At 29.7% G+C, this 25658-nt stretch overlaps 1 protein-coding gene across 1 annotated transcript in view; it reads right to left on the bottom strand.

Annotated features, from left to right (window-relative positions):
- The window catches only part of LOC119606537 (COP9 signalosome complex subunit 7), a 57219-nt gene that overhangs the window by 5108 nt on the left and 26453 nt on the right, over window positions 1–25658 (bottom strand). The window contains exon 3 of the mRNA XM_037960076.1: window positions 1217–1437. Coding sequence (XP_037816004.1) covers window positions 1217–1437 — 221 coding nt within the window. The remainder of the gene's footprint in view (window positions 1–1216; window positions 1438–25658) is intronic.

Genomic DNA, 25658 nt, shown 5'->3' with positions numbered 1-25658 from the left:
CTGTTCTAGTTCTGTTCTAGTTCTGTTCTAGTTCTGTTCTAGTTCTGTTCTAGTTCTGTTCTAGTTCTGTTCTAGTTCTGTTCTAGTTCTGTTCTAGTTCTGTTCTAGTTCTGTTCTAGTTCTGTTCTAGTTCTGTTCTAGTTCTGTTCTAGTTCTGTTCTAGTTCTGTTCTAGTTCTGTTCTAGTTTGTTCTAGTTCTGTTCTAGTTCTGTTCTAGTTCTGTTATAGTTCTGTTATAGTTCTGTTATAGTTCTGTTATAGTTCTGTTCTAGTTCTGTTCTAGTTCTGTTCTAGTTCTGTTTCTAGTTCTGTTCTAGTTCTGTTCTAGTTCTGTTCTAGTTCTGTTCTAGTTCTGTTCTAGTTCTGTTCTAGTTCTGTTCTAGTTCTGTTCTAGTTCTGTTCTAGTTCTGTTCTAGTTCTGTTCTAGTTCTGTTCTAGTTCTGTTTTTCTGTTCTAGTTCTGTTCTGTTCGGTTCTAGTTCTTAGGTTCTGTTCTGTTTCTAGTTCTGTTCCAGTTCTGTTCTAGTTCTGTTCTATTGTCTGTTCTAGTTCTGTTCTAGTTCTGTTCTAGTCTGTTCTAGTTCTGTTCTAGTTCTGTTCTAGTTCTGTTCTAGTTCTGTTCTATTTCTCTTCTAGTTCTGTTCTGTTCTATTTCTGTTCTAGTTCTGTTCTAGTTCTGTTCTAGTTTTGTTCTATTTCTGTTCTAGTTCTGCTCTAGTTCTGTTCTAGTTCTGTTCTAGTTCTGTTCTAGTTCTGTTCTAGTTCTGTTCTAGTTCTCTTCTAGTTCTGGTTCTAGTTCTGTTCTAGTTCTGTTCTAGTTCTGTTCTAGTTCAGTTCTAGTTCTGTTCTAGTTTGTTCTAGTTATGTTCTAGTTCTGTTCTAGTTCTGTTCTAGTTCTTTTCTTGTTCTGTTCTAGTTCTGTTCTAGTTCTTTTCTAGTTCTTTTCTAGTTCTTTTCTAGTTCTTTTCTAGTTCTTTCTAGTTCTGTTCTAGTTCTGTTCTAGTTCTTTTCTAGTTCTTTTCTTGTTCTGTTCTAGTTCTGTTCTAGTTCTTTTCTTGTTCTGTTCTAGTTCTGTTCTAGTTCTTTTCTAGTTCTTTTCTAGTTCTGTTCTAGTTCTTTTCTAGTTATATTCTAGTTCTTTTCTAGTTCTGTTTTAGTTCTGTTCTAATTTTCTAGTTCGGTTTTGGTTCAGTTCTTTATATTGGCTCTTAACTCACCTCCTGTTCAATTTGTTTCTTATTATCCAATTTCTTAGATTTTTCCGCATTAGCCATTCTGATTTGATCGACAATACAGTTGGAAATGGCATCACATGAATCAATCCAATCCTGTAAAGTTTCAGCTATTTTGGCAGTATAACCGGGAGGTATATCACGACCCTGAGCATAATCGATTTCCAAAAAACGATTGTTTTGAAACAATTTGCCATGTATAATATCTGAAAAAATCAAGTAGACATACATATAAACAAGTTAATAAGAAAAATACCTTTTAAATCAGGCCAAAATTTCGAAAACAAAATTTGCATACAATGATCAAATGCTAAATAGTAGACACTTAAAGTGTGAATAAATTTTGAACAATGAGAAATTTACATAACAACAGCATTAAAAGTATGATTTCAAAATTACTCAAAACATCCTCACATCATCGTATAAAAACACATACATGCCTCACATACTTATGTATTATACATGTATGTATGTATGTATGTACAATTTTACTGACCATTCTCAAGTTTCTGTTAATAGTTTCAAATGAAAATTCAACAAACATTTCAAATTGCAGTTAAACTGTTTGGGAATGATGAGTGAAATGTCTAGTTGTCGAGAGATTAAAAACGATTACAAGCATCGTAATGCAGGAAAACATTTTTCAGGAAATTTGAAATGATTATTGCTAAGGAATTGGTTAATGTTAAGTGGGGTCAACCGCCCGCCTGTACAAGGACTTGTACAATGAAGCATGATCGATTTTCGCGATTGTTTGATCTCGATTGATACTTAAAGGTGAATTTCTATTTAAACTAAATTTTATACTTAGCCGTAAAATTTGTCTCAGCTGTAGCTTATTATACAAATACTCAACTATTATTATCTGTTATAGATCTAAGATACAAAACTCATTTGCATTAAAAGTAGTTACAATATGTTAATAGGATATCTTTGGAAATGGAATATTAAATTTTCTATGGGCCTCACAAATAACTCAATTTATGTTAATAAACCAGAACCAAAAATCAAAAAGCCTGCTGCATTCTCCAATACACAATAAACACAATCAAATATTTAAATTCTTCAGAAGTTATCAGGAAAATGAAACTTTAAAAGGTCTGTGATAAATATATATTGAAATTTATAAAGAAAATTGACCCAACCTTATGTACATGATATAACAATATATGCTTAATACTTGCACATAGTCTCAATAGTTTAACTAAAATTGTATTCATTACTTATACGTCACATGTGACAATAAAGCCATATATTATGCAAATTGCATATTGTGCTTCAACTGGCAATTGTACTCAATGGGAAAACAACTTGTTTACAATTTACTCTGACAAACGTTTGTTAGAGTAAATCTGGTAAAATGTATTGTTCGTTATAATGCTAAAATATAGAAAATTTTACAAAACAAAAAAACCCTATTATGCTTACACAGCAAATAACATTTAAATTAATTCTCTATACTACAATCTATAAACATATTACTCAAGAAACTAAGAGGATTATTTAATGAAAAAATAAAAAAATAAATTAAAATGAGAAAATGCTATTGGCTATAGTTAAAAGAGTCGATCTGTTAAATGCACTTGTTGTTAAGAAAATTACAATTTAAATTAAACTAAATAATTATATGATTGAAAAATTTAACCTAAAGGTATGCAACAGAACTTAAGTAATACTCAGGAGATGTAATTAGGTCTATACATAGACGGAAGAAGGTGATTGCTCTTTTAAGATTGTTTTTCATTGAGTGTATCAATAGGTTATATAGGTTATTTTATGTCTTATTTTATGCAAGAAATCAATGAGTTTCTTTTATTAAAGGTTAAAGGATATTGACCATTCAACTATTTAACTATAGAGTATTCATAGACTATTCACTAAACATTATAGATGATGAGTAAAGGGTTTCCCAATACATATAAATTTTTGAACTTTGATTTTTGACATGGCCGCTAACATTTTCTAGAATTTAAATCTGTCGCATTGACTTTGATATTCAGCATTAAGGCGCATTTTTGTACAAAATCTGTCATGTGATTCAGGAGAGTACAAAGCATTCCGATAGAGTTAATGTTTAGTGAGGATTTTGGTTTGGTCCATATTTCTTTGAGAATGACACTACAATGACGAGCATTGTGGTCAACGGCCATCAACTTCTGCTGGCCTAAATTGGATTGGATGATATGGGAATCAACATATAGAGTTATGTTTCGCACAACTTATGTCAAAATGGAAATTCTTCACGAACATTACTAGTTCAGTTGTAGTTCAGCTCTAGTTCAGTTCTGGTTCAGTTCTGGTTCAATTCTGGTTCAGTTCTTGTTCAGTTCCGGTTCAGTTCTGGTTCAGTTCTAGTTCAGTTCTAGTTCAGTTCTAGTTCAGTTCTAGTTCAGTTCCAGTTTAGTTCTAGTTCAGTTCTAGTTCATTTCTAGTTCAGTTATAGTACAGTTCTAGTTCAGTTCTAGTTCAGTTCTAGTACAGTTCTAGTTCAGTTCTGGTTCAGTTCTAGTTCAGTTCGAGTTCAGTTCTTATTCAGATCTAGTTAAGTTCTAGTTCAGCTCTAGTTCAGTTCTAGTTCAGTTCTAGTTCAGTTCTAGTTCAGTTCTAGTTCAGTTCTAGTTCAGTTCTAGTTCAGTTCTAGTTCAGTTCTAGTTCAGTTCTAGTTCAGTTCTAGTTCAGTTCTAGTTCAGTTCTAGTTCTAGTTCAGTTCTAGTTCAGTTCTAGTTCAGTTCTAGTTCAGTTCTAGTTCAGTTCTAGTTCTAGTTCTAGTTCAGTTCTAGTTCAGTTCTAGTTCAGTTCTAGTTCAGTTCTAGTTCAGTTCTAGTTCAGTTCTAGTTCAGTTCTAGTCAGTTTCTAGTTCAGTTCTAGTTCAGTTCTAGTTCAGTTCTAGCTCAGTTCTAGTTCAGTTGTATTCAGTTGTAGTTCAGTTCTAGTTCAGTTCTAGTTCAGTTCTAGTTCAGTTCTAGTTCAGTTCTAGTTCAGTTCTAGTTCAGTTCTTGTTCAGTTCTTGTTCAGTTCTTGTTCAGTTCTAGTTCAATTCTAGTTCAGTTCTAGTTCAGTTCTAGTTCAGTTCTAGTTCAGTTCTAGTTCAGTTCTAGTTCAGTTCTAGTTCAGTTCTAGTTCAGTTCTAGTTCAGTTCTAGTTCAGTTCTAGTTCTGACCCAGTTCAGACCTAATTCAGTTTAGTTCTAGTTCAGTGCTAATTCAGTTACTTACTTTCTATTTTCTATCAATCACTTTCTAGTATTCTGCTGTTCCCGTCCATGCAAGTTGGTCTTTGGAAAATCTGTGATTTCTCCTTTCCTGACTCCTGTTTAAGAAGTAAGAACATTTCTTCTTCTCTTTCTCTATCTCTCTCTTTTCAACTTTTTCCATGTAAGTTGAGTTTTCACAAAATCTATGGTCCCCTTTTTCCCGCTGAGAGTTTATGACCCTCCATTAAAGAAATATTGAGAGCACTTATAGAGGCTGGTCGTTGAATAGAACAATTTTAAAGCAGATAAAATATGAATGATGATATATAAATGAAGACTTCTGCTCAACATCTGAAGAGAAATATACACTGAATTATCCAAAAATCTTTTTTCTTATTCCTCAAATTCCCACAATTTATTCCTTTTTTTTTTTACATTTCACAGACAAATCTTTGCATTTTCTTTATATTCCCCAACTGCTTCAAGGAATTTTATGTCAAAGATATTATTAATTATAGAAGTCATGATTTTATAAGCTTCATTAGAAATTTAAAATATTCTCTCAACAACAACAACATACATATATATTTGCAAGACTCAACAATACTTTAAGGCTGGCAAGTATATTACAATGAAATAAAGAAAATACTAAAGAAAATGAAACATCCATAGCAGACAAATTTGTCTGCTTAACACTGTTTTGAAGTGGTAGCCAACAAGTAAATTCTAGAGAATACTTTGAAGCCTTAACAGCACTAACATCAACTGCAGCAATTATTATTTCTAGTCTACATAATGCTATTGTTGCCATCCTTACAGTTATGCCAGACCAAAGTAGGGGCTATTGTGTTATATGCACGCATCTAGCTGCAGGACCAACAAGGGGAAGGCTAGTAGAGAAAACGAATAATTTTTAAATTATTTTTTTCTTTTTTTCACTCTGCCCCACCTCCCTTGGTCAGATTTGTGTATAGCAAATGTTAATTTATGTTGGTCTTTACTCTTTGCTGTCTCTACGTAATTAAATATTAGGAAAATTGCTATTGGCAGTTGTACATATACAACTGTTGTGTAATTATGTTGGTATTTCCGTAAAACATTTTTTTCTATCGTTATCGTTGTGGTGCAAGAAAAATTATTTAACAATTAGTAATTATTAGATTTTTTTATTTGCAATTTTTGCAAAGTTGTTATAAAGTTATTTTCATGTTAGTTTTTGTTGAGAATTTTAGAATTTCAGATTAAAAGTTGAGCATGAAATTTATTCAATCAAAGTAGATAAAATTAAATGGATACAAAATTGATATGTTTGCTTTTGGAAAAATGGGAGCAGTTTTTATTGTAACATTTAGGCTAATGAGAGATTTTGTAAAGATTTGTAAACATTTATGAAAGGTTTATAACACAAAAATTTCCATACAAAATTTGTACTATAAACCTTCGATAAATGCTTATAAGTCCCTATATCAGTAGCTTACAATGAAATGTTCATTAGAAGACAGTTATGTTAAGTATTTGACATTAAAAGTTCTTCACATCATTTATGGATCATTAAACCGGCAGTCAAGCATACCTGTGTATAAGTATACATACATTTATGAATGAACTCCAAATAATAATTCATTAAATTATTCTTTCATTTTTATGATGTAAAAGAAAAAACAGAGATAACTTTAGTACTGATTTCTACTTGTCACAATTAGCAAAAGCTTTTCCAACAACATTAACGCTGTTAGTATGACAAAACATAATTAGTATTGAAAAGCAAAACGTTGAAACTGTCATATCATTCTCTTAACTTTTTTAACTGAAATTAGTTTTCCTCTTTACCTAAATTATATACTTTAACTGCAAGTATTTCATCACGGTACAGATCTGTTCTAGTTTCCTTCAAAGAAATTGTTTGGCACGTGTTGTAAAAATATTTTAGTGCCAAGTATTAAAAAGTTTCTTCTTTCTTTTCTCTGTTCATTATTCGCACACATTCTTACAATGTCATACAAATGACATTACAAAGTAGTTGACGTTATGACAAGTCATTTAAACATTTTGCATTTAACACATAAATTTAATTTAAAAACTCATACCAGCACAAAAAAAATAAGTTATTTATGCATCATTAGTTAAGTTGTTTGGCTTTTTGTGGTTTAAGGAAAATGTTTATGAAGGGAAAAAATTTGACAAACAATTGTTTTCGTTTAATCCGTTAAAATCTGAACAGCTCTGTTTTGTTAAATAACTTGTGTTTTAAGATATTACACAAGCTAAGAAAAGATTTTTTGGTTAAATATTTTTTTAATCTCATCATCTGTTATAAAATAAATATATATAGCGTATGAAGAGATTTCGTTTGTTTTATCCTTTATTATTATGCAGAAAAAACAGTTCCTGGTATTCTCAAATTTCTTTTGAAAATGTTTTTTTTTTCTTTAGTTTGAAATTTTCATTTTAACAGTTTAAGTATTCGTTCAGCCATATATGCAAACATTGTGTGGAATATGAGTAGTAGTTGTTTTAACTTGAACCAGGCTTAATCCAGTAAACTATTAGGCAAGAAAATCTCTACAATAATTGGAATATTGTTATTAAAGGTTTACAGCTTTTGCGCAATAAAATGGCTTACTGGGTTTATACTTTAAATAAATACAAACTGTATAAATAGTGTAATATTTGGATTGTTACCAGTAAATTCTAGGAGAATTCAAAAGTCGCTATGATAGCATATAATTGAAATCTATATAAAATGGCATGATTTTTCAGAAGTTCCAAACTACAAACTAAATGTCTTATATATAATAATTTATCAAAGGTTTATAAAACAGATTTTCAAACAAAAGTTGTGCTATAAACCTTTGATAAAACTCATTTCCAAATTTCTCAAAACAATAAGATAACATCAGCCGATTTAAAACCAAACTTAGATTGTAAATTTTATATGCCAATAATCCAGTCCCTTCTCTTTAGAAAATTCTAAGCAATCAAGTACCCTAAAACTTTTCAAACATACCCATCATATAGACGCTACATGATAGTAGTTCGTAAAAGAATTAAAAGAGCTTAAATAGATTAAATTAGATTTAAATATTACAATGTCTGTTCAAAATGTTGTATAAGTTTCTAAGTAAACATACAAATTCACAAAATATACTTATTCACACAAACACAAACACACACACACTCACACTTTTGCATGCCAATATTTGTCTTTGTAACAGTTCAGTAAACTGCTACTACTAATACTACTACTGTTGCAACTGCCACTCTGCATTTTACTCTGTCACCATTTTATGATTTTGTTTTTGTTTGCTTGTAGCAAAAATTTTATTATAAAATAATTTCCATTTTTAATGAAAATTGTTATAAGCAGCATAAGAGTATTTCTTTTAGAATTTTCATTTGCAAATAATCATGTTAATTAAGGTCTATTATTCTTTTTAAGCAAGTTATGTTCAAGAGAATTTCAGTTAAAATATAAAAATTAAGTTTTAAAAAAAATCTTTCGTTTTTCTAGTTTAATTAAATTGAAATAAATTACATAGCTTTTAAAGGCTAAGTAGTTAGAAAGCCAAGGATTTGTTAAAATAGTGGTAGAGAAAGAAGTTTTAATTAAGTAACAAGGTTTAAAGTAATGAAAGAGTTAAAATTATCTACTACTAATCTAAAAATCATTGTTGTAGAATGTCTTATAAGGGGGCTAGGTAAAAAAATGACCCAATTTCTCCGGAATATGGTTTGATGGTTGATTTCAAAATACTTTAAAGACAGACAGACAGTCGGACATGACTAAATCGAATGGAAAAGTTAATAATGGGTGTAAAAAAACTCCTGAAATTATGGTCTCAGAAATTTGGAAATGTTTTTTTAATATATTTTTCAAATATAATTCCGAACATATTACCTTAGCGTTATTATGAATACTTTATTAAGAACAAAAAGAGATTGTCGTTGTTTTAAAATTCACAAAGATAATTGTGAATTAATGATGATATATTACTGCAAATACCAAATTGATAATTGTACTGCCAAACTCTTACCCACAAACAGCTTAATTAATATAAATGTTTGAAATGTATGTACAAACCTGTAAAGAAAAGAAAGAAAATACACAAAATAGGTTAATAATATTAAATATTTATAGAGGATTCTTTATAGCTTATAATATTGAATAGCAAATGCTACAGGTAATAAGATTGATATGTGTAGAAATTTATTTACTATGCAAAGCATAGATGTATGTAAATAGCAAATATAAAGATTAATAGTGACTTGTAGGTAAATTTACCTACTATTATATATATATATAGAGTTGTCAGATGTCAAAAGCAATAAGGATTATATACTAAAAATAACTGAATACTTTAGAATGTTGGTGTGTGATTAAATTGGGTTTGGCGGAAGCCCACAAAGAAAAATAATCCTCCTCATTGACACATAAAAGGCTTTAAGCTGAACTGTTTTTTTGCAGGAGAATATAATAATAAAAATATATCAACACCTTTTTTTCTGCGTTGTGTCTTGTTTGATTGATTATTTGACAAATGCAGACATACTTTAATTTAGGTACGAGTATTAAAAAAAAATACTGGGAGTTAAGGCAGCATAAAGAATTAAGTTCAGTGTTTGTTAAGGGTATGGAAAATTTTCAATCATTTTCATGTGAGCTATATACGCATAAAAATAAAAGTGAGTGTAAGTTTAACGAGACGTTAACGTACTATTATTGATGTGTCAGTCAGCCAGCCAGCATGTGTAAAAGAAATATTTAGAGCCATACATATATGTTTATTTACAAGTCTTATTATATAAGGTTTTGATTTGATTGATTTAAGTTTTTTTCGTTTCTTTTTATTCTGCTCTCTTTATCATCAATGGCACATGAACATCATGTCACATGGGGCTTCTTATTATGTTTTATTGTTATTTTTTTGTAGATTTTAATATGAATGTTTTGTAGGTTTTTTTTTGTTATTTTGTATTGGTATATGTAAATTTATGATAATGCTAATATTAATAAAGCCTAACCTAAGGCGTTTAATAACAAACATAAGAATTTATATGTGTTTGGGTAAAAATATTACTTATTTTCAAGGAAATTTTATTTAACATTACAAAAGAGAGAGAGAGAGACTATTATGAATGATAAATAAAATGTTGCAATATTTAAACAAAGTCCTTTAGCAGTATAATTTAAACAAAAAAAGTACCTAGTTTATAAGAAAATGCAACTTTTGTTATATATTTTTATCTAGATTCTAAAAATAAAGACAAAATTATATATATTTATATAGAATTGTTATTTTGTTTGTTATATTTTACTAGAAATATTTAAAATATTGTCAAAGGATTCTGAAAATAACTGTAATAACAAGCAACTGTATTAAATTATATAATAGGGTGGTACTTCCTATATGATTTTTCAGTTTGTTTCTAGAAAATATAGTTGCTCTAGAAACAAAATATTCAAAATCTGAGTTCACTTTCATTTACCACAAGGATAATTATTTTCTGGTTTAAAAATAAATAGAGAAACTGATCATTAGTTCCATAAGTATGTGAAAACAAAACTGAGGTCATGGAACTTAAAAATGTTATCCCAACGAATGCTAAAATGTTCGGTCCAACAAGAGCGAAGTTATAATTATGGATGAGAGAGTCCCACCTCATATGAGATGGCACAAACGAGATGAGGACAAGTAGTCTTCTCTGATGGTATTCCGACCAGATACACGGATTCATACGAGTGTAAAGCATGAACAGTGAAACGTTGGAACACTTTCTCTGTCATTGCCAGATATTTGTCCAAAATAGAACCAAATATCTTGGTAACGATCAGATCCCTCAGTAACACTGATTGGGAAATTCTAAAGAACTATGAGCAAGAAACTGAGTTTATGAATACCAGACGATAAGTTCTTTCATAGGTCACTATATGTACAATAGGGCCCATAGTAACCTCTCCACCTTTCAACCTAATCGGAAGACTAACCTAGAGCAAATAGAATGTAAATCTATTTGAACAGTGAAACGTTGGAAGACTTTCTCTGTCATTGCCATATATTTACCGAAAACATATATACAAATATATTGAGAACGATCAGATATAGCATCATCCCTTAGTAACACTGATTGGGAAAATCTAAAGAACTATGAGCGGGAAAATCTAAAGAACTATGAGCGGGAAAATGAGTTTATGAACACCAGACGATAAGTTCTTTCATAGGTCACTATATGTTATCTTTCCACCAAACTTTTTAATGTAAGAAAGCGTACAATAGGGCCGATAGTAGACTCTCCAACTTTCGACCTAATCTGAAGACTAACCTAGAACAAACAGAGTATATATCAATTTTTCAACAAAAATCTAGTTTCTCAGAGAAAACCTTATAGTCTAGTTTGTATTAGCCTGGAGTTTTAAAGGAAAAGATCATAAATCCGATCTGATGCGCAATACATCCTTCTTTTAATCGAGTCTAAAGGCTAACAGAGTGAAAATATTATTATTTGCTACCAAAACTCGAATTTTTCAGAGAAAAGTTTATCTGCGATCACTATTACTACTCAGTAAAATCCAATTTTTCCAGAAACTAGAGGCACTTGTTATATTTTCTCCCATACAATCAAGTACTCAAAATATGATTTAAATTCTTATCAGATTAAATATGAATAAGCCTAACATCGCTTTAAATGTTTTAGGGTTAATTCGTCATGTACGCCGGAAAGTTTAAATACAATATATCCCTATATGTAGTTGTAAAAAATTAACAACTGTACATGCATTTCAGTTAAAGTCTTATTACGCATTTAAATGGTCAACTAACATGCAGACGAGGGTGGATAAAAAATTGGAGAAATATTGCTAATTAAATATAACTTTATAGCTACCTTAGAGAGGGAAAACATTTTTTGTAACAGGGTCCTAAAAAAGTTTAAGCTCAATTTCCTAAAATTTCTGTTTACCATAATTCTCAATTCCTCCCTCGTTTCTTTCACTGGTATTTGTACAATTGAATGCTTATATGAATCGTATTTTACTGGTAATGTCAACATCCGACTTTCATAACATAAATCACTACAAATGTTCCATATCATATGAGAAATAACAACAACGACGACGATGACAACAACGACAAGTTCATTGTTGTTCCCTTTTACTTTGAAAGTCCAATGTCCATAACGTATATGTAGACGTGCTGTACAATATGCGTGTGAGTACAACAGAATTTATATGTTACATTATATGACTCAATTTTATTTTTCCTGTGTTATTGTTGCTTTGGTATATCAACATCTTCCTCGCCAATGACCACCACCAACATTGCCACCTCCTGATGACTGTCAAAAACTATAGTAAGAGAAATATGTACGTAGTAGTTGTGTGTAATTTTGTATGTGTATATAGTTGACCAAAAATTCTATGTTTTAGGAATGACATATAGTTAAGTGTAGCCATTATGATTTTATCATAAACCCCGGGCATGCTAATACGCATACATATGAAAGGGAAACGAGGTTAATCGTGAAAGATTATTATAATGATAAAGTTTTGAAATATCACCTAAGGCTTTTAAAGTGTTATACAAATTTTAAATATTTATAAAAGTTTACCTTTGACCTTAGGTTACAAGTTAAAACATTTTAAATTTTACAAATAGACAGCTGAAATTATTGTTCCAATGGCCTTTTCTAACGAAAATCGAAAGACCTAAAGATCCTTAACTAAAGCTCTAATCGGTCAAATAGTAATTTTTTTAAAACTTGACCTTTGACCTCTTAGGTCCTTATCAAAGATGTTATCAATCTGAGAAAAATACTGTTAAAATGAATTGCCTTAATAACTTATTCAACCTGCCCTCGTTCAATACACATAAATAGTATCCTTAAACTTTTTTCAAACGCACCACAGTAGAGTAGAGTATTCCAAAAGGTCCTTTTGCGTGTTATTTCATCATAATCATCATCTACGATATAATTTGTATGTTCATTCCAAAGTTCATATAAATCTTGAAGTGTGTATTTGTAAAATATTATTATAAACAGTTGGTAGGTGTACAAGAAGTACAAGAAGTAGATATTATTAGTATGTTTCCATGTATCCTGATAGAGGAGTATTGAGAACGTGTCCTTCACATATACTCAAGTACGATTTAAAACCTCAAAAATCTTTAAGAGAAACACAGAGAAAGACAGAGAGAGATGGTGCGAAAGACCATGTCAAAATCTTAATATTAATGATTGTTGAATAGTGTCCGAATCAAGTGATGTTTGATGGTTGTTATGAAAACTATGTGACCACATGACAATCATGATAATGATGATGCTGCAGATGTTTGTGGAAAACAACATAAACCAAAACATAAGTTACTGTATCAAATAGCAAACAATTCCAATGAAATTCCTATTTTCTTACGTGTTTTCCTGTTCATTTTTTTTCCTTTTTTAACAAAATATTTTTGTAATTTATAGAAAAATACTAATGGTCTCTGTAATTTGTATGGAAGTATTATAATGATTTGTTGCGCACTGTCATAATGACACAACATTATATGACTGTTACCAAGATGAAATTGTTAAAAGACGTACGGGATGACATTTTTTATTGACTACACGAGAAAGAAATTATTAGTTGAATTAAGATAACACGAATAAGGCGGGTTTTGCTACAAAACAAAATTGAGTTAATAATTGAAATGGATTAAATGAAGTATTTGAAGCACAGAGTTATATATAGAGATTTAATAATTTAAAGATGTAGCTCCTTAAATAACGTTCCAATTGACGAAATAAAGGAACTCTGTGATCACTCATATTTCCTGATAAAAATGGATTTTCATATGAAAAACCTTAAATCGGCCGTAGTTCCTTAAATAACGCTCCAATCGACTAAATAAAGAAAATCTGTGATCACTCCTATTTCCTAATAAAAATTGATTTTTATATGAAAAACCTTAAATCGGCTGTAGTTTCTTAAATAACGCTCCAATCGACTAAATAAAGAAAATCTGTGATCACTCATATTTCCTAATAAAAATCCATTTTTATATGAAAAACCTTAAATCGGCTGTAGTTCCTTAAATAATGCTCCAATCGACTAAATAAAGAAAATCTGTGATCACTCAAATTTTCTAATAAAAATGGATTTTTATATGAAAAACCTTAAATCGGCTGTAGTTCCTTAAATAACGCTCCAATCGACTAAATAAAGAAAATCTGTGATCACTCATATTTCCAAGTAAAAATCGATTTTTATATGAAAAACCTAAAATCGGCTGTAGTTCCTTAAATAACGCCCCTACCGACTATATAGTAAAAATCTGTGATCACTCATATTTCCTAATAAAAATGGATTTTTATATGAAAAACCTTAAATCGGCTGTAGTTCCTTAAATAATGCTCCAATCGACTAAATAAAGAAAATCTGTGACCACTCAAATTTCCTAATAAAAATCCATTTTTATATGAAAAACCTTAAATCGGCTGTAGTTCCTTAAATAACGTTCCAATCGACTAAATAAAGAAAATCTGTGATCACTCATATTTCCAAGTAAAAATCGATTTTTATATGAAAAACCTAAAATCGGCTGTAGTTCCTTAAATAACGCCCCTACCGACTATATAGTAAAAATCTGTGATCACTCATATTTCCTAATAAAAATGGATTTTTATATGAAAAACCTTAAATCGGCTGTAGTTCCTTAAATAATGCTCCAATCGACTAAATAAAGAAAATCTGTGACCACTCAAATTTCCTAATAAAAATCCATTTTTATATGAAAAACCTTAAATCGGCTGTAGTTTCTTAAATAACGTTCCAATCGACTAAATAAAGAAAATCTGTGATCACTCATATTTCCAAGTAAAAATCGATTTTTATATGAAAAACCTAAAATCGGCTGTAGTTCCTTAAATAACGCCCCTACCGACTATATAGTAAAAATCTGTGATCACTCATATTTCCTAATAAAAATGGATTTTTATATGAAAAACCTTAAATCGGCTGTAGTTCCTTAAATAATGCTCCAATCGACTAAATAAAGAAAATCTGTGACCACTCAAATTTCCTAATAAAAATCCATTTTTATATGAAAAACCTTAAATCGGCTGTAGTTCCTTAAATAACGCTCCAATCGACTAAATAAAGAAAATCTGTGATCACTCATATTTCCAAGTAAAAATCGATTTTTATATGAAAAACCTAAAATCGGCTGTAGTTCCTTAAATAACGCCCCTATCGACTATATAGTAAAAATCTGTGATCACTCATATTTCCTAATAAAAATGGATTTTTATATGAAAAACCTTAAATCGGCTGTAGTTCCTTAAATAACGCTCCAATCGACTAAATAAAGAAAATCTGTGATCACTCATATTTTCTAATAAAAATGGATTTTTATATGAAAAACCTTAAATCGGCTGTAGTTCCTTAAATAACGCCCCTATCGACTATATAGTAAAAATCTGTGATCACTCATATTTTCTAATAAAAATATATTTTTATATGAAAAACCTTAAATCGGATGTAGTTCCTTAAATAATGCTCCAATCGACTAAATAAAGAAAATCTGTGATCACTCATATTTCCTAATAAAAATCCATTTTTATATGAAAAACCTTAAATCGGCTGTAGTTCCTTAAATAACGCTCTAATCGACTAAATAAAGAAAATCTGTGATCACTCATATTTCCTAATAAAAATCCATTTTTATATGAAAAACCTAAAATCGGTTTTTCAATAACGCCCCTATCGACTATATAGTAAAAATCTGTGATCACTCATATTTCCTAATAAAAATCCATTTTTATATGAAAAACCTTAAATCGGCTGTAGTTCCTTAAATAACGCTCCAATCGACTAATTAAAGAAAATCTGTGATCACTCATATTTCCTAATAAAAATGGATTTTTATATGAAAAACCTTAAATCGGCTGTAGTTCCTTAAATAACGCTCCAATCGACTAAATAAAGAAAATCTGTGATCACTCAAATTTCCTAATAAAAATCCATTTTTATATGAAAAACCTTAAATCGGCTGTAGTTCCTTAAATAACGCTCCAATCGACTAAATAAAGAAAATCTGTGATCACTCATATTTTCTAATAAAAATATATTTTTATATGAAAAACCTAAAATCGGCTGTAGTTCCTTAAATAACGCCCCTATCGACTATATAGTAAAAATCTGTGATCACTCATATTTCCTAATAAAAATCCATTTTTATATGAAAAACCTTAAATCGGCTGTAGTTCCTTAAATAACGCTCCAATCGACTAATTAAAGAAAATCTGTGATCACTCATATTTTCAAATAAAAATATATTTTTATATGAAAAACCTTAAATCGGCTGTAGTTCCTTAAATAATGCTCCAATCGACTAAATAAAGAAAATCTGTGATCACTCAAATTTCCTAATAAAAATCCATTTTTATATGAAAAACCTTAAATCGGCTGTAGTTCCTTAAATAACGCTCTAATCGACTAAATAAAGAAAATCTGTGATCACTCATATTTCCTAATAAAAATCCATTTTTATATGAAAAACCTTAAATCGGCTGTAGTTCCTTAAATAACGCTCCAATCGACTAAATAAAGAAAATCTGTGATCACTCATATTTCCTAATAAAAATGGATTTTTATATGAAAAACCTTAAATCGGCTGTAGTTCCTTAAATAATGCTCCAATCGACTAAATAAAGAAAATCTGTGATCACTCATATTTTCTAATAAAAATATATTTTTATATGAAAAACCTTAAATCGGCTGTAGTTCCTTAAATAACGCTCCAAGCGACTAAATAAAGAAAATCTGTGATCACTCTTATTTTCTAATAAAAATATATTTTTATATGAAAAACCTTAAATCGGCTGTAGTTCCTTAAATAATGCTCCAATCGACTAAATAAAGAAAATCTGTGATCACTCATATTTCCTAATAAAAATCCATTTTTATATGAAAAACCTTAAATCGGCTGTAGTTCCTTAAATAACGCTCTAATCGACTAAATAAAGAAAATCTGTGATCACTCATATTTCCTAATAAAAATCCATTTTTATATGAAAAACCTAAAATCGGCTTTAGTTCCTTAAATAACGCCCCTATCGACTATATAGTAAAAATCTGTGATCACTCATATTTCCTAATAAAAATCCATTTTTATATGAAAAACCTTAAATCGGCTGTAGTTCCTTAAATAACGCTCCAATCGACTAAATAAAGAAAATCTGTGATCACTCATATTTCCTAGTAAAAATGGATTTTTATATGAAAAATCTAAAATCAGCTGTAGATCCTTAAATAACGCTCCAAGCGACTAAATAAAGAAAATCTGTGATCACTCTTATTTTCTATGAAAAATGGATTTTTATGTGGAAAATCTTAAATCGGCTGTAATTCCTTTAATAACTCCCCAATGACCCAAATAAATATCAAATAAAAGAGACATTGTGATATATAAGACTTTTAATTAGTTTTGACATTTAAATAGAAAAGCAGTCATGTAGACAAAAAGTGAGGACAAGGACGACAGAAAAAGGACACAGACTTGCAACCCAGCAAAGGAGTTAAAAAACCAAACAATAACCACATACGCAGTATCAACAAAAACCAACCAAACTAAAAAATTATTTAAAAAAAAATCTTAAACTTCGTAGAATTTGTACAGAAGAAAAATATACAATGTTTTTATTTGAAATGATACTGTTTCACACAACCCCCCCCCCCCTCCCCAAAATATAGAAGAGGATTTTTCAGTTCGCTGAAAAGGAAAATCAAGCTAGAAAAAAAACACAAATTTACAAAAAAGTGTGTTAAAGGAAAAATAAACGAAAAAAATTCAGATTGACAGAACTGGTCTAACAAAAGCTTAAAAAAACTAACGCATTCACTCACAACAATGGAGATTTGTTTGTGTTTCTAGGAGAGATTGTTTGAGTATTAGTGAAACAATGATGTGGTAATTCACAACCGTATAAACCAAAGAAACGATTACGTTGGAATGTTTAACCTCCTACAAACTAATGCCAAAAAACACATGAACACAAAAAACCAGGAGATACATAAGTATTAAGAAGGGTATTCGGTTTTTTAAGAAAGGGATTCTTAAATGGTCCATTGGTTAGAAAAAGTTTAGCTTTGTGATTAATCTTATGCAAATAAATGGTCCAGTTTTGTATTATAATTTCTGGAAAAAAGTTTGTCTATCTCTGTCTCCAAAAAACAACTCAAACAATATTCCCTCTATTTCTATACGCTAGTCAGTCTCAGTTCCACCACATTCATGGAACATGAATGTTGGAATGAATGGATGATCTTTGATTCTTTCTTTTCTGAGAATGTCAAGCGTAATGAACAAACAACACGATTTGTTATTTTGTATATTTTTTACTACGTTTGTCTTTTCTACATAAACCCTAGGGAATTTCTATGTGTATATTTAGCTCTTTATATGATAGCAGACATTTTGTATTAAAGCCTGGTAAGCAGATATGTAAAATTTCAAAAGTAATAAAATCGATAGGGATAAGATGTAGTTTAAAGCAATTTTGAAACATTTTAGTTGAACTAAAAGTTGAGAAAGTACATATATTCACAGCTCAATTAATGTTCGACCTATATGTAGTGATTCTTTTCAACTGTGTTATTAATTGCTTTGGCATCAAAATGTATATACATATTTTTGTACCAACTGGAACCCTGCAGCTGTTGCTCAATTGCTGGCATATAAAATTCTGAACTAGATTTTAGACTTAATGGACATTTCAGCTGCAATATTAATCAGTTCTAATACAGTTGTAGTTCAGTTTTGTTCTGATCTAGTTCAGTTCTAATTCAGTTCTAGTTCATTTCTAATTCAGTTCTAGTTCAGTTCTAGTTCAGTTCTAGTTCAGTTCTAGTTCAGTTCTAGTTCAGTTCTAGTTCAGTTCTAGTTCAGTTCTAGTTCAGTTCTAGTTCAGTTCTAGTTCAGTTCTAGTTCAGTTCTAGTTCAGTTCTAGTTCAGTTCTAGTTCAGTTCTAGTTCAGTTCTAGTTCAGTTCTAGTTCAGTTCTAGTTCAGTTCTAGTTCAGTTCTAGTTCAGTTCTAGTTCAGTTCTAGTTCAGTTCTAGTTCAGTTCTAGTTCAGTTCTAGTTCAGTTCTAGTAGTTCTAGTTCAGTTCTAGTTCAGTTCTAGTTCAGTTCTAGTTCAGTTCTAGTTCAGTTCTAGTTCAGTTCTAGTTCAGTTCTAGTTCAGTTCTAGTTCAGTTCTAGTTCAGTTCTCGTTCAGTTCTAGTTCAGTTCTAGTTCAGTTCTAGTTCAGTTCTAGTTAAGTTCTAGTTCAGTTCTAGTTCAGTTGTAGTTCAGTTCTAGTTCAGTTCTAGTTCAGTTCTAGTTCAGTTCTAGTTCAGTTCTAGTTCAGTTCTAGTTCAGTTCTAGTTCAGTTCTAGTTCAGTTCTAGTTCAGTTCTAGTTCAGTTCTAGTTCAGTTCTAGTTCAGTTCTAGTTCAGTTCTAGTTCAGTTCTAGTTCAGTTCTAGTTCAGTTCTAGTTCAGTTCTAGTTCAGTTCTAGTTCAGTTCTAGTTCAGTTCTAGTTCAGTTCTAGTTCAGTTCTAGTTCAGTTCTAGTTCAGTTCTAGTTCAGTTCTAGTTTAGTTCTAGTTCAGCTCTAGTTCAGTTCTAGTTCAGTTCTAGTTCAGTTCTAGTTCAGTTCTAGTTCAGTTCTAGTTCAGTTCTAGTTCAGTTCTAGTTCAGTTCTAGTTCAGTTCTAGTTCAGTTCTAGTTCAGTTCTAGTTCAGTTCTAGTTCAGTTCTGTTCTATCTCAATTCTAGTTCAGTTGAGATAATAAATGGTCAAACTTCGGGGTACATTGTCTTTAACAAAACTGCAAAACATTTCTTTATTTGTAAATACTAGACGCGTAAACACATCCATTCAGAGATACACACAAGCAATCAGTTAAGAATGAAGGATGAATTCAAATTAAATACTTTATCAAACGTTTCACCAACAAAAACAGGGATTTCAACAAACATTTCTTATAATTTGTAGATTGTATTTTATTTCAAGGGAGAAAAATTTAAACTTTTCCTAAATAAACATGCTATAAACAAGTCGGGAGTTTAGCAGGGATCTGATTTTTAACACTTAATTATTAGTTTGGCTTTTTTTGTATAATATTATGATACACAAAATCATATAAAGTTTTATAATATCACATTTACAATTAACGATTTTTTATAAACAAATAGAATAATATAAAAAAAATCTTAATTATATCATTGTAATGTATTTTTATCATTTATAATTGTTCAAAGTAAATCATATATAAAAATGCTGCAAAAAACTTGTGATTAATTAATAAAAACAAACATATTTTTATATACATATTTAACCCATTAAAGAACTAACTACAATCAACATGACAATACAATGATAACTTTTCATAATTTTTTGATTGCTAATAAGATAAAGTAAGTAAATGGTTTTTATATTATATTGCATTTTATATTGTTCACCCAAAATGGTTTAATTTAGTTAATTTTTTATTTAAACTTTTATGTAATAATTTGTTATAACACTTAAACTTGTATTTCAATTTAACTCTAAATATTTATGACAATTAAATAACAAACACAAAAAAATTATAAAAATAAAATATTAATCACTAGAGGATACACTTATATGTATATACATAAGTATTATTTTGTAATTAAAAAGTCATCATTTAACAGGCTCAATTAAAAAATATGTCAAAATTATAACAAAATTATTATTAAAAGTGTTTTAAATGTCAAAAAAAAATGTAATAATATAAAAGAGGATATTTAATAAATATGGAAAAACACATTAACTAAATTGAATGAAATAAATAAATAAATAATTATACAATTTTATAAAATTTTCTCTATTAGTATTATAGTCAGAGGAGTGTACTCAGATAATATAATAAAGAACTGCGCTAGAACTAAACTGGAACTGAACTAGAACTGAACTAGAACTGAACTAGAACTGAACTAGAACTGAACTAGAACTGAACTAGAACTGAACTAGAACTGAACTAGAACTGAACTAGAACTGAACTAGAACTGAACTAGACTAGAACTGAACTAGAACTGAACTAGAACTGAACTAGAACTGAACTAGAACTGAACTAGAACTGAACTAGAACTGAACTAGAACTGAACTAGAACTGAACTAGAACTGAACTAGAACTGAACTAGAACTGAACTAGAACTGAACTAGAACTGAACTAGAACTGAACTAGAACTGAACTAGAACTGAACTAGAACTGAACTAGAACTGAACTAGAACTGAACTAGAACTGAACTAGAACTGAACTAGAACTGAACTAGAACTGAACTAGAACTGATCTAGAACTGAACTAGAACTGAACTAGAACTGAACTAGAACTAAACTAGAGCTGAACTAGAATTGAACTAAAAATGATCTAGAACTGAACTTGAAGTGAATTAAAACTGAACTAAAGCTGTACATGAGGACTCTTGCCTAACAGTAGTCATAAGAGGTAATTTTGTATCGGGATTTTACAGCCATTTCGTATAAAAATATATGTGTAGAGTTTAGACTATATATCACTACAACGACTATCACTTATGAAACATTTTATCACCTATTTAATATCGTTTCGATTTCATTATAATATCTTAATAACATGTTATTTTCCAATGACAAAGTCATAACCATAATATAAGTTCAATTTTCCCTTTTATAGATTTTTCTAGTAGAACACATTAAATTCTTTAAATTAAAAAAAAAAAAAACATCACTGAAACCATACTGCTCTTTCACCCTTTAAATCTTTGCTATTCCTAGACTCCGTAAAAAATTTAAAATTCTACAAATGTACATAAGTAGCTGGAACTGGAATATAAAAACAAATACAAACATGTATACGACATGACATGTATACTTTATAACTCGGCTAATAGCAACAGTTTGTCAAAACCCTTTAGGGCAACAACAGCAACACCAAGAGCTATAATGGCAGCAACAATGTCATTAAAAAGTGATGAGCGCAAAAAAAGAAGCGATTGCAAGTAGAAAAGCAATTATCTAAACGTGTATAATAACAACAAAAATAAAAAAATGCAAATTTATATTAAAGTTCACAGAAACCGGTAGCAGCAATAAGTCGCCAACTATAATTTAAGCTAATTGAAATTTTCTAAAGTATACTTTAAGGATTTAAAGCAAGTAATGATATTAACATTATTTTAGGCTATAATCATAATAAAGACTATTAGTAGTTTTAATTAAAAAATATCCTAGTTTACCTTCTAAACTTGTTAACTAAGGATCTAGTGTAGCAATTTCACACCACAGGATATTTAGAGAAAAAAAAAAACTAAACATGTTTACAAGTATAAGAATGAGAGAGAAAAAATCAAATGGAAAAAATTAACAAGCTACATTACGTGAGTAGAAAAGGGGTAAATATGCATAATATGGCAAAACAAAAAATATATTTAAAATGAAAAAAAACTCTTAGAGAAAAAGCTTTAGCTTTGCAAAAGGGAATTTTTATTAACTAACCTCGGAAATAGGTCAAAAAAACAAGTAAACAAAAATACTAAAGCATACCTTCAGGAGATATTAGAATGAATATAAGATAAAACACAAGACAGCATAAAAGTTAATAAAATTAAACAAAGTTGCCTTTTAGGCTAATAGAAAACTATTAAATTTTAGTTTAATACTGAAGAGAAAAAAGAAAGAAATAACACAAATATAAAGTGTTTTTATATGGTAATGAAAGTTATCAAGGGAAAAATCAAGTAAAAATATTTGAAATTCTTAAAGGAGTAAGAAAATATTAAAGAATTTATCCTTTATGGTTAAAGCTTAAAAGGCAGAAATGTTGAAAACTTGTTTAAATTTGTATTAGTGGGGGTAGGAGTAAAATTGTTATGTCTAACCTTTAATGGGTTATTTAAAGAGCTATTTAGCATATTTTTTTGGTTGGTTTTATGTAAAGTTTATAACATATTTAAAGGGAAACTAAGAGCTTAATAGAGCCATAACTATAGACAAATGTTTGGGCAGAAGATAGAGCGGCTGTACGCCGTATAAGATGTATTCCTATTGGTAAATACATAAAGTATAGTTTAGTAACATAATGGAGAAAATAATCGATAATATAAATTGGTTTATAGTCAAGCCTATGATAAGTCTACAGACTGTTCTATAGTTTAGACTATAGACTGTTCTATAGTCCAGACTACAGACTATTCTATAGTCCAGACTATATACTATTCTATAGTCCAGGCTATAGACTATTCTATAGTCCAGACTATAGACTATTTTATAGTCCAGACTATAGTCTATTCTATAGTCCAGCCTATAGTATATTCTATAGTCCAGACTATAGTCTATTCTATAGTCCAGACTATAGATTATTCTATAGTCCAGACAATATAGACTATTCTACAGTCCAGACTATTCTATTCTCCAGACTATAGACTATTCTATAGTTCAGACTATAGACTATTCTATTGTCCAGACTATAGACTATTCTATAGTTCAGACTATAGACTATTACATTGTCCAGACTATTCCATAGTCCAAACTATTACCTACTCCAGACAATAGCCTATTCTATAGTCCAGACATAGACTATTCTATAGTCCAGACAATAGACTATTCTATAGTCCAGACTATAGCCTATTCTATAGTCCAGACTATAGCCTATTCTATAGCGCAGATTATACCTTATTCTATAGCCTAGACTACAGCTTATTCTATACATCCAGACTATTCTATAGTCTAGACTATAGCCTATTCTATAGTCCATACTATAGATTATTCTATAGTCCATACTATAGATTATTCTATAGTCTAGACTATACATTATTCTATAGTCTAGACTATAGCCTATTCTATACTCCAGACTATAGCCTATTCTATAGTCCAGACTATAGCCTATTCTATAGTCCAGACTATAGCCTATTCTATAGTCCAGACTATAGCCTATTCTATAGTCCAGACTATAGCCTATTCTATAGTCCAGACTATAGCCTATTCTATAGTCCAGACTATAGCCTATTCTACAGACTACAGTTTATGCTATAGTCCAGGCTATAGTCTATGCTATAGACCAGACTATAGTCTATGCTATAGTCCAGACTGTAATCTATGCTATAGTCCAGACTATAGCGTATCCTTTGGTATATATGACTCGATTACTTAAAAGAATTTTTCCCTTAAAAGTTTTTTCATTCTATTTATTAAACAAAATTATATTCCTTAACAACACCCCCAAATTATATGTTACAAATTTAATTTACTTTATGCCTCCTAACAATATGCTGTAAATTTTTAAAATAATATGTTTTTTCACTAACAAAGAAAACTATACTTAAGAATATCTTTGCTAAGGCTATAGACTATTCTATAGTCCAGACTATAGACTATTTTATAGTCCAGACTATAGTCTATTCTATAGTCCAGCCTATAGTATATTCTATAGTCCAGACTATAGTCTATTCTATAGTCCAGACTATAGATTATTCTATAGTCCAGACAATATAGACTATTCTACAGTCCAGACTATTCTATTCTCCAGACTATAGACTATTCTATAGTTCAGACTATAGACTATTCTATTGTCCAGACTATAGACTATTCTATAGTTCAGACTATAGACTATTACATTGTCCAGACTATTCCATAGTCCAAACTATTACCTACTCCAGACAATAGCCTATTCTATAGTCCAGACATAGACTATTCTATAGTCCAGACAATAGACTATTCTATAGTCCAGACTATAGCCTATTCTATAGTCCAGACTATAGCCTATTCTATAGCGCAGATTATACCTTATTCTATAGCCTAGACTACAGCTTATTCTATACATCCAGACTATTCTATAGTCTAGACTATAGCCTATTCTATAGTCCATACTATAGATTATTCTATAGTCCATACTATAGATTATTCTATAGTCTAGACTATACATTATTCTATAGTCTAGACTATAGCCTATTCTATACTCCAGACTATAGCCTATTCTATAGTCCAGACTATAGCCTATTCTATAGTCCAGACTATAGCCTATTCTATAGTCCAGACTATAGCCTATTCTATAGTCCAGACTATAGCCTATTCTATAGTCCAGACTATAGCCTATTCTATAGTCCAGACTATAGCCTATTCTATAGTCCAGACTATAGCCTATTCTACAGACTACAGTTTATGCTATAGTCCAGGCTATAGTCTATGCTATAGACCAGACTATAGTCTATGCTATAGTCCAGACTGTAATCTATGCTATAGTCCAGACTATAGCGTATCCTTTGGTATATATGACTCGATTACTTAAAAGAATTTTTCCCTTAAAAGTTTTTTCATTCTATTTATTAAACAAAATTATATTCCTTAACAACACCCCCAAATTATATGTTACAAATTTAATTTACTTTATGCCTCCTAACAATATGCTGTAAATTTTTAAAATAATATGTTTTTTCACTAACAAAGAAAACTATACTTAAGAATATCTTTGCTAAATTAATAACAACAACTTGCTATGCCTACGTTAACACCTAAATTTATGGTTGGAAATGTTCCTTCATGCTTATCCCCTAAAAGTAGTCTTTATAGAAGTAATAACATAATTTACTTATAGATGTTTTTTAGCTGTAAACAATGGCATGCTATTCAATATTATATTTGTAAGCACATACTACATATTCCAAAAGTTTTTCAATTGAAAACAATGTTCTTTTTTTGCCCCTTAAGTAAGTAGGAGGTGGTGGGTAAACACCCTCTTTTGAAAAAAATATGTTGTTTTAAAAAAAGAACAAAATTTAAACAAGTTTTTCAATTATAAAGTTGTAAATATTGTAAAAATGTAGTTGAAAAAATTGTTTTATACTAAAAGTTTTATATTATAGATATCATATGCAAACACAAAAAATCAATATAAATAATAAAGTTTAAACAATAGATCCATAGTCGAAATTGTTTTTTATTATAGATTTTTGTTGAAAAAAATTTAAAATATCATTAATATGCAAAAGCTCAATACAGAAGTTATTATAGGAGTTGTTTTTATGTTTCAAATATTTTTTCTAAATAGATTTTTTTGCGTTTTAATTTAGCTTTTCATTCAATTTAAAATAATGTTCAATGGTGAATTGATAAAGTTCGTAAGGAATATCAGGAAACATGATTTAGATGTGTCAGATTAAAACCCATAAAGTTTTAAAGAAATTTTTTACATGTTTTATGTACTTCCTTTTGTCTTTT

The sequence above is a fragment of the Lucilia sericata genome, unplaced genomic scaffold (genome assembly GCF_015586225.1).
Source record: "Lucilia sericata isolate MDLA Ls3-8-SP2 unplaced genomic scaffold, ASM1558622v1 Contig000597F_arrow, whole genome shotgun sequence".
NCBI lineage: Eukaryota > Metazoa > Arthropoda > Insecta > Diptera > Calliphoridae > Lucilia > Lucilia sericata.
Note: the sequence above shows the minus strand (reverse complement) of the source record. Positions and strands in the feature narration are given on the sequence as shown.